General features: G+C 34.2%; 3 protein-coding genes across 3 annotated transcripts in view; 2 read left to right on the forward strand and 1 right to left on the reverse strand.

The window, feature by feature from the left end:
* LOC121241154 (NAC domain-containing protein 89-like) overlaps positions 1-13,217 on the reverse strand; it is a 36,518-nt gene that overhangs the window by 5,667 nt on the left and 17,634 nt on the right. The gene's annotated exons all lie outside the window — the stretch shown is intronic.
* LOC121240864 (protein FAR1-RELATED SEQUENCE 1-like) lies at positions 7,968-9,053 on the forward strand. The gene is made up of 4 exons (XM_041138390.1): positions 7,968-8,027; positions 8,115-8,207; positions 8,460-8,562; positions 8,647-9,053. The coding sequence occupies exons 1-4, from the start codon at positions 7,968-7,970 to the stop codon at positions 9,051-9,053; spliced, it is 663 nt and encodes a 220-aa protein (XP_040994324.1).
* On the forward strand, positions 9,110-10,543 carry LOC121240865 (protein FAR1-RELATED SEQUENCE 1-like). Its single transcript, XM_041138391.1, has 3 exons — positions 9,110-9,596; positions 9,738-10,326; positions 10,408-10,543. Exons 1-3 carry the CDS (start codon positions 9,110-9,112, stop codon positions 10,541-10,543), a joined length of 1,212 nt encoding a protein of 403 aa, XP_040994325.1.

A 13,217-nucleotide genomic window follows, 5' to 3' on the forward strand; every position in this document is an offset into this window, starting at 1 on the left:
ATTTACCTGCAGATCCACGATAGAAGAAAAAACAAACAAGAGAGAGAGAGAATAGAGAAGACCAGAGTGAAAGAGAAAAAATAAACAGTAATAAAATAAAATAAAATAAAACACAGATCTAACACAATATCTTCAAATATACGAAGATCTGTTCAGATCTAGATCTATAAGGAAAAAAATGTAACAGAAATAAAATGAGTTAAAAATTGTGCAAGAACTCGGATCTGTAGAAAATGAACCCTACAGATCAGAGATAGAAGAAGAAAATAAAGAATAGACAAATAATAGAAAAAATGAGATCCTTACACCGAGATCCTTACGATTGCTAAAAACAAAGGCCTCTTGGGTTCTTCGTACAGCTGTTGGCTTTCGGTAGTAGGCTTTTGGAGGCTCTAGCGGAGGAGGGAGGTGCGTGCATGCATGTTGTGAATGTACATGGAGGGTGGACATGTGATGGCCGACAGTGCCGTTTGTGGAAGCTGGAGGTTGGGGAGAGCAGAGGAGGAGCAAGGAAACGTATTGGACCCACCACTCTCACCATGGAAACGTACTGGACCCTTACGCAGAGAGTTTTTACCTTCTGTTTCTCTCTGATGCTGTGAAGGTGGGTCGGTTTTATGTTTATGAAATGGGTCTTCCAATCTTGTTTTATAAGGTCCGGTTTGTATTCGCAAGTTATCTCAACTCATTTCAATTTATCTCAACTCATCTCACTATTATTCATTATTATTCATCAACTTTAACTCACAAATTTTATTACTATTCACAACTCATCTCACTATTATTCACAATCCATCTCAACTCATCTCAACTCATCTTCGAATCCAAATGATACCTAAGAGGTTCTGAGTTCGAACGGTTCTGATGAGGGTAGTGTTTGTTCCTTATGGCTATGGAATGAGGCCACGTGTTGTGTGTCAAAGCCAGTACTAGCGGACAAAGACGAGGGGCATTTTGGGAAGATGAGTTTGGGTCATATCATTAAAGTATACTTCCACGTGTATAGTACTTTATTTACTACTTTATTCAGATCATTAAAGTATACATCATTAAAGTGTACATTTACACGTGTAGTACACGTATTGTTTCCTGCGTGTAAGTATACTTTAATGATGACTTTCAGATCTAAAAAAAATCCCTATAGAGCTAATAAATAAATTTTCAGATCTGAGTTTAGAAAAATATATGCTAAAATCGTAGAGCAAAATACATATCAAATCAAAAAGAAGAAAAAAAAATATATAAAAACAGAAATGAGAAGATAAGAATATTTTAAGATCAGAAAATAAGTTCGCATCTATAAGGATTTGTCAAAAAAAAAAAAAAATTCAATACACGTCAAGCGAAAGAATAAAATATAAAATAAAAATCTCAGATTTTAAAAAAATGAAAAAAATTTATATACAAACAAAAAATATGAAATATTAACATTTTTAAATCTGAAGAACAAATCTAGAGATATATTAACATTTGAAAAAAAAATAGTTTGCAACCAAAATAATCATTACAGCAACCCAAAGCACAAAAATAAAAGGAAAAAGAAAAATCAAAATCCAAGAGATACAATCATCTTAATATGCAAAAATAAAAACAAGAAAATAAAAATCCTCTAGATCTGAAAAATAAACTTTTAGATTTGTAAGAATTCGTAAAAAAAATTCTAAGAAATCAAAAAATACAAAGAAATAGAGATTAAAGAGATGGAGAATTAGAGATTGTTGTTTATTTGGTCGAGTGATGCGAGATAAGGCTACGCAAGACGGTGCTGCCGTGTTGTTGTTGGCATTGGTGTGGCTAAGAGTGGAAGCAAGAGATGGAAAAAAGAAAGAAAGAAGAGAGAGGAGGTGAAGAAGAATCTGGAACGTTAGGGATATGAGAGAGAACATTTTGTGAGAAAATAAAGAGGCGTCGGCGCTAAGAGGAAAAAATAGAAGGGGAAAAAAATTTGAAAAAATTTATACAATCTCTTACTATTCACACAACCACACCACATTTTTTTTAATTTTTATTATTTTTTTCTTTTATCAAATATTTAATATATGAATAATGAATAGAAGAATTAAATTAATTTAAAAAGAATAAACTTAAAAAAATATTAAAAAGATTAAAAAAATTTTTAAAAAATATAGTGTGTAGAGGTTAAGAAGTTATGTAGCATTTGCTCAAAAAATTTACCCCTGCTTTTGTATTTATTTTCACTACTTGTCCCATTTACAACTTTAGATGTGAAAAATACGTAAGTGTTAAAAATAATTTTCAACCCAAAATAATATATCAATTACCCATAAGATTATAATAAAAAAAAAAGAGTCTCCAAAATTTAAGATATCTTGTCGCACTTACTTTTTGAAGAATAATGTTTTGATAAATTCTGCGTTTATGTTTTAGATTTTAGACTGTGGATATACTTAAATTTTATTACATCAATCATTTTATTACATATCATGTAAAAATTACAACAAAACAACTGAATATGAAAAAGATGAGAACATTTTATGTTATAGTTACAAAAAAATTGAGGCTTTACAATCAAGATAAACATTTCTTCTCATATTCTGTAGTTAAAAATTTTTACATTATAATTAGAATATATTAATTGCTAATATCAATAAATAATAATTTATTTACTATTTTTAGATATCAAGTTTATTTAGAAATGTATAGTGATAGCACATCAACTTCAATAGTCGCTTTTGAATCTGCAATAGAAAATCGTATAGCTGTAACTGTGTTTGTGAAAATTCCTATGTTATAGTTATAGATATTCTACAGATAATATATATGATATTTTTTATAATCAATGAAAAAATTTTAAAATATAGACAAAACTATTACATTTCATAATCATATATATTAATCTATTTTTTATTATTACATATTTTTACAAAAAATTCTTATTTTTAAAAATACTTTTCATATTTTTGCAATTGAGCACGTGCATTGCACGCGTTTGCCCTTTACTGGTGTATATATATATATATATATGTTCACGTTTAAAATACACTAAGGACAATGTAAGAAGACAATTTACGTGGTCCATGTGCTAGCTTTGCTAAGTCTGATGATAACGCCTGTCATGTCGTTTTAATTGTTGGGCGGCAATTATTGGTTAGGAGGACGCTGCTACGTCTAGGCCACCGAGCCACCGAACAGAGTAAATGTGTTTATTTATTTATTTTTTCATACATTTTTTTTTCATATTTTTAAATATATATTTTTTAAAATTTACAATATCATTTAAAAACATTTTTTTAATCATTAAGTAAAAATAATAATAAAAAAAAAAAAAAAAATCGGTGGCTGCTTTCGGTGGGCTTCATATGTGGAGTAAGCATTTTTCTTTCACTTTATAGTAACATTTAATAAAATATTTATATTACATGTTTTGATTTGAAAGATAAATTTTAAATTTTATAAATCAAATCTTATCATTAAGTAATGCCAATGTTATGCTCTACTCACCGACTTAAGAATATATAAAATAACTTATAGCAACAAGGTCGGCCGCTTAGTATTTCTCCAAATATATTTTTTTTCACAAATATATATCATCCGATTGCTTTGCATGTATTGGTGTATTTTTCATTAAAAAAGTTTTTCTCATCAGCCGCTATTACCACTCCACACCTATGAAAAATACTTTTATATTCTATGAAAGATACCCACACACTCTATGAAAAAGTTATAAGTACAGTGTGAGATGAGAAAATAAATAGTAGCTGATGCATAATAAATCTCAATATTTTATTTATTACCTTTTATTTTGGTTGTTTCTATTTGCGTCTTTGTTCCAAATGCATGGTCAGCTTAACAACATCAATCAGTATGATTCAAGCAGCCACCTTTGAAAAAGTGTGTAATAGCTCACTGATCGAGCGCTTTTGCACTAAAGATGAATAGGGCTAAGCAATCTGTCGAAGTTGTGGGATGTAAAAAAGCATCGGTAGGGGAGTGTTCCGCCTTAGGGGGAAGCACTTGTGCAAGCATCGATGGACGAAGCAGAAGCGAGAATGTCGGCTTGAGTAATGTAAACATTGATGAGAATCCAATATCCCGAAAATTGGATTCTAGAATTTGAACATTCCAAAATTTTAGAAATTCACCATTAACCCAATGAATCTTCTAAAACCAAGTATAGATTATTGTTTCATCATCGCAAAATACTGAGGAAGTTTTGTAGTGAGGTAATGTTCTATTTTGCTCACAGGCGCAAGGTAAGGTAGATGGAACACAAGCGGAGAGCTTATTGTAGGAAGTTAAAGATTCAAACTTTTCAATCACTTTTATGTACTCCTTGATCACTCTACTGATTAGATTGGCTGCGTCATTTATTTTTTAATATAAAATAAATAATGAGTTCCACCACATCTATGAAGTGCACAAAGAGTACGTAAAAATAACTGTATAAAGAATTGCTAAAAGATTAATTTCGAGCTCCATTTGATTCAGTTGAAAAATTAAATATATTAAAAAAAACCAAGTTGCAACCTTAAAATACCATTGGCCAAAGGCCTCTAGCAACATGGCATTACTTTCACACCTTTATCATCTGTGATAGATTAGATCGGATTCACGAGATGAATAGTTAAGTTTTATTTTACAATATTTATAATTATTCGAATAATTTTCTAAATAATATTAAATGTTCAATAAATATTATAGAGTCTACTTTATGTGCCTATTTCTTTCTCATTCTAAACTTTAGGTTGAGACTTCTTATTGTAGAATTTGGTTTTGTTTGTAGGCAGCCCGATGAGTTATACTACTCAACCGCCACTGTTCATGCAACCTCCGCACTCCATCTGACGTGGCCTTTTTTTTTTTTTTTTTTTTTAACAAAACCCACGTTTGTTTTCAATTCCCCCCCCCTCCCCTGCCCCGCGCGTTCTGCTTCACTCCTTCCCCCGCATTCTCTCACTCATCCCCTCCACTCCCCCAACCAGCTCATGTCGTTTCGCCCCTCAACCTCTCCCCATCCCGTGTGGCTACATCACTCCGGAAGTTTGTGGCTCCATTACTCCGGCACCGTGTAAAAAATAGTCTCCTCACTATTCACGCAACCTCCGTACGACTTCACCAGCTTCACCACTTCCGCACGGCTTCAGTCCTCCGTTGGTATTGTATTATAGCTGCCGAGAGCCACCATACGTCTTACAAGGGCAAGAAATTAAATTAAAGGGTTTTTATTTTTCTCTTTTCGTTTCATCTCCCATTTCTAGCATTACTCATTTTGTCTGTTTATGGATCTGTGATTTGATGTTTATTTGATCTGTGTTTTGTGGGGATTTTTTGGTTGTTGATGTTGTACGTATGACACTGATTTTTTGGTTGTTGATAACATCTTAAATGAGCGAGATTTTTTGGTTGTTGATGTTATTGCTTTTAAGGTTTGTTCCAATCTTGGAAGTGGATGAAAATGAATGCTTGGAAGCCCAAATGGGAAGCTACTTAACAATATAAGCCATCAAATAGAGGCTTAAAATGTATTCTTGAAATATTTTTTTTCAAGGTTTTCACTAACAGTTGCTTTTATCTGGGTGTCATTGTTAAACTATGGGTCTGCTACCAAATAGTTTAGAGAGTTCAGTTGATAATAACGTTATAAAAGCATTTGCAGATTTTTTGAAATGCAAGTCAGACTTTGCACCTTGTGGATGTTCAATGTGATGTTTACTTAAGTAGGGTTCAATCCTCAACTAACGTGATATTTGCCCTTACTGCATATTATAGCTCATATGCATTACCTTACTGACTTTTCCCTTACCAGGACTCTTAGAAAATGTGGATAGTTGACTGAATTTAGAATATTAGACTAGAGATTTTTTTTAACTGATTAAAAAAATTTCGTTTGTCAACCTATATTACGGTGACACTTTGGTTTGATGATACGAACCTGATGGGTATTTAATTGTATTTAGGCTACTTGTGCAGATTGTTCTCATTTGAAAAAGCATGTTATCTTATGTCATACATTTCAACCTGTAATTTTAAAGAGTGATTAGGCAAATTCCTATTAGCTAACACCTTCAAAGGCCCAGGAAAAAAAGTCCAGAAAGAAAAGATGAAGAATTGCCTAAAAGGGTGACTTTTAATACTCCATGTGGTTGTATGGTTTACAATTAGTTCAATATGTTTATCTTTATGCAGTGAAATAGCATGGACCCCCTACATGGAAAACAGTTTCTAATACATTTGAGTGGGGTGAAGGATGGCTTCCCATGTTTTTCTAGCATGATGGACAGCTTGCATATCGGGAGTGAGCTTTTGCATTGCCATTATCTAGACTATATACAACTTGGTTTCTTATTTAATAAAAAAGTGTATGGGAGTTTCTCAGTCGATGTAGTTTTGGCCTTAAGTTTTAGGTTCTCTATTCAAATATGCATCGATAAGTAGTTGCTCGCGTAACTCCTTATCTTCCGTTGCTAAAAATAACTATCATTTTTAGGACGGACTTTTTAACTTTTCCATTCACAACTATCAATATTGGTAGGATGTTTGGGTTGAAACACTGTCCTTCTAGATCAGGTGGCCATGTAGGCTATTTTACTTGAAATCTGAATGTTTTACTTGAAATCTGAATGTAGGTTGAGGGATTTGTCCATGGCTATAGCCATTGGCCTGGTTGGATTTCTATACACTTGATATGTCCGACTACCTCTTCATTTCATTTGGCTGTGAAATTTTCTATACACTGGTGGATTTCTTGCTGCTGTTACTTTTTTTGTTAAATTGCTGCTGTTGTTAAATTGCTGCTGCTAAATTGCTGCTGTTACCATAGGCTGTTAAATTGCTGTTGTTATACATTGTTAAATTGCTGCTGTTACTTTACTTTTTTTTTAAATTGCTGTTGTTACCTCTTCATTTCATTTGGCCATTAAATTGTGACATTTTATTCGATTTTCATTCTTTCTCAGTTGAAGAGGTACTACATGTGTTGTTTGATCATAATGACCTTTTTCATGTGTGAGTTGGGGAGTGCAAGTAATTTATGTATTTTGTTTTTGTGCTTTTTTTTTTATTTAATTTTGTGAAAGACCTTTTATGGCAAGTAAAATTCGGCTAAAAATATTTTTTGTTCAATAAACTTATTTGTGGCGATCACATATTGCCGCAAATCTCTATTCCGGCAAAAATTACCTTGTTGGGAATTACATTATGGCAACAATAAATAATTATTGCTGGAAAAAAAACTAGTCCAATGCGGCGATTTCAAGTGACTAGCTAGCTACCAAATAATACTAGAAAATATCGTGTTGATTATAGGATTCTGATCTAATCACTTGAAATGCCTTTGTAATTCTTATATGAAATTGATCTTTAATTGAGTTGTAAAAGTTTAGATTAGATTTTTTGGGGCTAGCTAGAAAGAGTTCTTTGTATATGTTACTTAAAAAAATGAAAATAATACCGAACTTATATTTTGTTTTTGAATGTGATCGCACCCATTAAATATTCGAATAAAATGAAAATAAGATAATTTGATAGTCATAATGAGAAATTTAAGAAAAAAAAAACCCAACTTAGATTTTTCGTTGACCCCTTTTTTCTCTTTCCATATATTTGAGAAGAGTAACGATAGTAAAAACAAGCTTCATTTAAAATTTTAAAATAAATTTATAAAATTTTTAAAAAATAGTTGTCTTATATCACTTTTCATCTGAATGAAAAAAATAATAATAGGCTTGCTGCTCGCATTTACAAGTGGCCTCTTTTATCTTGAATGGGACTACTTTTAGTGACTTTTTATGCAGGTTTTTTCCAACTCTTAGCTTCTAATTATATGTCTCCCTAATTAATTATGAGGATTAATTATGAGCTTGTATGATCAATGCATAGTTGTTAGATATATGGGATATTTCCTTCTTCTTTTTAGTATATAAACTATACTTTGTGAATGTAGGTTATGGGATTTCTTATGCTAATATGATATTGTAACACTCAATAGTTATTGAATATCCCATGTGATGGGCGAAGAGGAAGATGGAAGGCCGCCTAGGCCTTCTACATCGATTTCACTCACCCAGGTATGATACACATTGGTTATTTGAAAATATCGCAGCTTCAAATATTGTAGGAGAATAGTTAATCCATGATTTATTTGTATATTATAGGGATATTATGGAACTGTAAATCCATATAATCTGCCATATATGATGCCTTCAAATACATATCGACATCCATATCCATATGCTTGGGGTAGCCAGGTAAAGTTATTTTAGTATTTTTTTTTTTTTTTTGTGCGTTGGCTTGAGTCATTCTAACAAAGTGGATTTTTTGCAGCAACTGCCACGGCCACCCTTTGGACCAAACATGCCATCCCCTTTGTCGACTAATCCGGATGAGTTGAGACGAGGTGAAAATACAATTCAAGTAGTTCATTTGAGTCTCTTTTTATGATTTTTTCTTCTACCTCTGTATTTTCCTTACTGAATAACGTGCATTTCGAAAAAATGCAGCATTCGGCGATGCCACCATGTGTGCCAAATATGCCGTACCCACATTGCGCAAGTGAGTCATCAACTATGCCATCCAATGTTGTAGGTGAAAAGAATTTAGGAGGTACACTTTTAACCATATGAGTTAAAATCCACAGTATATATAATCATAGGATAATGTTCCTAACCATGCAATCTTCCTTGTCAGAAACTTCGTCCGACATAAATATAGAGCCAGATCCAGAGGGGATGAATGAAGTATCAGATGATGATAATAGAGTCGAGCCTCCAAAGTCTGGTATGCAATTTTCTACTGATAAAGAGGTTTTAGACTATTACAAACGATACGCCAAACAAGAGGGTTTTGGTGTTATCATAAAAAGGACGAAGAGAGATCTGGATGGGGATGCGAAGTATGTGACCATTGGTTGTGCACGTGGCGGCAGGTACTATCCTAGCCACAGTAATCTATCAAAGCCACGACCAACGACAAAAACTGATTGTAAGGCAAAGATAAATACTCGCTTTGTGAATGGGGTATGGGTGTTGATCAGTGTTGATCTTGTTCATAATCACAGTACAGTTAGCTCACAAAAATCTAGATTACAGGCTTGATTTCAAGCGAGGACACAAGCACCTTCGTGTGGTTGTTTGAAGCATGGTTAGAATGCATGAATGGACGAGCACCCGCAGCCATCATAACAGACCAAGACAGGGCAATGAAAATTGCGATTCAAATTGTATTCCCAAATGCAAGACATAGATATTGTCTCTGGCATATAATGCGGAAACTGCCTGAGAAATTGGGATCCCACTCGGTATATAACGCAGGGTTGAAGACTGCAATTCAGAGTGCAGTCTATGATACACAAAATTTTGAACAATTTGAGGAGAAGTGGGGGCAGTTAATTCATAAGTATGACTTTATTGATAATGCATGGTTGCAGGGGTTGTACACCGAGAGGTCATTTTGGGTACCAGTTTACTTGAAAGGTGTATTCTGGGCTGGTATGAGCACTACCCAACGGTCTGAAAGCATGAACGCCTTCTTTGATGGATATGTGCATTCCGGTACGACATTGAAAGAATTTGTCGATCAATTTGACAATGCTTTGAAGAAGAAGGTGGAGGCGGAGACGACAGCTGATTTCCAGTCGTGTAACCAAACAATCCCATGTGTATCCCTATTCAAAATTGAGAGCCAGTTTCAATCATTGTACACAAATACAAAATTTAAAGAAGTCTAAGTAGAGGTATGGGGGATGCTTTTATGTAACCCTTCACTTGTGGGCACTGAAGGGTGCATTTCCACCTTCGATGTTTTCGAAGAAATCTCTACACCTGATGGACAGTCCAAAATTGTGAAGTACATAGTTTACTTTAATGAAGACGAATGCGAAGTTAAATGCATGTGTGCCTTGTTTGAGATGAGGGGAATTCTCTGTAGGCATGCATTGAAAGTCTGTCAAATGAAGTACATTCATGTGCTGCCAGATAAATATGTGTTGGATAGATGGAGGAAAGACTTAAAGAGAAGATTCACACTTGTTAAGAGTAGCTATGATGATTTACGGGTCAATGCAGATGCACGACGGTATGAGCTTGTCGTTAAAAGATGTCTAAGATTTGCGACGCGTGTATCTCGAAATGATGAGCATGTGAATGCATTCTTTCATATGTTGGATGAGTTTGAGCATAAGTATATAGGATTAGAGCCTGAATCCGGTTCAACAAAGTTAAAAGAGAATGTGGTCGCCAATAAAGATAAGAAAATATTAAGCCTGAACGTTGTTCGGAGGAAAGGGAGACCGCCAACGAGAAGAAAGGTCCCGATGGTCGAGAAGGCTACAAGGAAGAGAAAGAAGACACAGGTATTACATTTTGCATCGTCAGTTGTGTAGATATTGGACTGTATACATATATTGTTCCTAATAGATGTAAATTTTTATTTTCCAATTTAGACTTAAAGGAATCTATTTGACGACGATTCATATAATGTTGACCTCCCGGTGTCAGAAGTTGGTGCTACTGTTGACGAGGTTGTTATCCAAACCCAGTGTAGTACTCTAACACAAGTAAGGCCTCTGGCCAATGATGAGGTGTGAGGTTATTCCCACCTTTTGGCATATATATTTTTCTGTTTTTAATGTAATCTCAGAAATAATTTTGGAGATCTCAGTCTTTTGGGAACTATGGTGGAAGATAGAGTTTGGGCATTTTGTCTGAAAGCAAATATGGTGGAAGCATTCTGATACGTTTTGTTTACTATTTCCTGAGTTTGAGTTGAGCATTGGCCTGCTAATTGTGTATATGTATTTTGGAGATCTCAGTTTTTTGGGAACTATGGTGGAAGATAGAGTTTGGGCATTTTGTCTGAAAGCAAATATGGTGGAAGCACTCTGATACGTTTTGTTTACTATTTACTGAGTTTGAGTTGAGCATTGGCCTGCTAATTGTGTATATGTATTTTGGAGATCTCAGTCTTTTGGGAACTATGGTGGAAGATAGAGTTTGGGCATTTTGTCTGAAAGCGAATATGGTGGAAGCACTCTGATACGTTTTGTTTACTATTTCCTGAGTTTGAGTTGAGCATTGGCCTGCTAATTGTGTATATGTATTTTGGAGATCTCAGTCTTTTGGGAACTATGGTGGAAGATAGAGTTTGGGCATTTTGTCTGAAAGCGAATATGGTGGAAGCACTCTGATACGTCTTTGTTTACTATTTCCAGCTACATTGCAGGGTACCAGTTTACAAAAGTTAAGTATTACTGCTGTTGGTAAGCGTGAGAAACTACACATAATGTTGTATGTGTTTTAACTAATTCATACACTAACATTACAATTTTTTTAAATGATTTTGTACATTCCTGATTAGTTGCCTTTGTCTTCAGAGATTTTTGAATGGGAGATATCTTATGTAGTCACAGTCGAGGTATGCCCTAAACTGATCTTCTGTAGACATGCATTTGAAGTTTTGACAAATTATGTCTATTGAAATGGCTGAAGCTTGATTATGTAATAGGATAGGTATGTAATCATGCTAAACATACCGAACTTATATGTTATGTGTAGGACAAATGTTGAACTTTTAAGCATCAACTTCAACATTTCTTCTGTTATGGAAGGTGGGGGGTTATGGTACGTCTTAGGTTAAAATATTTTTTTTATAGGTTTCAGATATTATCAAACAAAAGGAGTTGGTTTAGTAACATCATTTTACTTTCATCTGCAAAAGAATATTTGGTTGGGTGATCTCAATTACCGTATAAACTTGCCTTATGAGAAAACACAAGAACTAATTTCCAAAAAGGTGCATCTCCTATATTGGTTGAAAAGGACCAGGTATGTAATCAATTTATTGTGATACTCTATCTAAGTTGGGGATTAATGTTATTGTAGCGTTGTTAACAGCCTTGTCCATCATACCTTAATGTGAATGGGGTTCACATGACAGTTTGAACAAATACTGAGCCAAGAATGTGTTGTAGACATCCAATTTTGAATTCACTTATATTTATCAAACAATTCAAAAACTCTGATCCATTAAAGAAGGCATATCCCAAGTACACATTGTAACGCCCCAAACCCGGGTGGCTTGGAGAATTTCTACTTGTCACTCATAAACATACCTCCCAACACATCCAAAGATTAAACTCCAAAAACTTCATAAATGAAATCAATCTCAAATCTTCTCAATAATCTCATTACAAACTCCACGCAATCTTTAATGCAATAATAATAAATCAAAGGGGTCCATAACTTCCCGATAATCATAACAAACCAACTAAATATTTCATAAATCTTACTAAACTCAAGACATAAATAACACTCAAAGATATTATAACTAAGAACACCCGAAGTCCTTCTTCTACCAACATCTCCTCAGCTTAGACACAACCAGCATTCTAATCCAGGTCCTCATTTGGACTCACCACATCATCTGAAAAATATTATAATGATAGGGGGTGAGTCATCAACAACTCAGTAAGCAGAAATCATATGCTAGCGTGCAAACATGAGCATTTATCAAGGAGAGTATGCAGAACAAAATATTTTTCCAGAGTTATCATGCAGAATAGAACATATTTTCAAAATGACAGAGCGATGGTTTTAAAGCAAGTAAAACTCATGGTACTTTGGCCTAACATAAACTGAGTATCATCATCAAATCAAAACAGAGCATCAAACAGAGCAGAGACCATGTTTCACCCCCGTGGTAGGGTTGTGCTAACCCCGGTGGCCAAACCAGGCAGAGACAGAGGTGAAATCTTTCCTTTATTCTTCTCGGAGCCCCGAGTGTGCACACAGGAAAGACCACAATAAAATCACTTTGTTTCCAAAGTGGGTGCACTCAGAGACAGAGAAGTTGGTACCAACCCAAACAGAGCAGAGCATAACAGAGCAGAGCAGAGCAAAGCAGAGACAGAGTCAGATACGAAAACCAGTACACCATGCCAAAGGTTTTCAGATGTTATAACAAAATAATACAGAGTACCAAAACAGAATCAGACAGTTATACACGCTGAACACAAAAGCCAGAACATCTTTCTAAATAAATGCACAACTTTTCATATCCTCAATATCGCTTTTTTTCCAGATTTCAGAAAACACATGACAGAATTTAGCTCATGTCTACACAATGCATGTCAGAAAGTATTTTTCCTTTTTCATACAGATTTCATGAATAATGCAAATAAGCGACTGAGGTTAATCTTTGTTTTCCCAAGTTCTCATCTCATCACAAAATATGCAAGTTTTCAGAAGGTCAACCTCAGTCTT

This window comes from Juglans microcarpa x Juglans regia, chromosome 7S (genome assembly GCF_004785595.1).
Source record: "Juglans microcarpa x Juglans regia isolate MS1-56 chromosome 7S, Jm3101_v1.0, whole genome shotgun sequence".
Taxonomy (NCBI): Eukaryota; Viridiplantae; Streptophyta; class Magnoliopsida; order Fagales; family Juglandaceae; genus Juglans; species Juglans microcarpa x Juglans regia.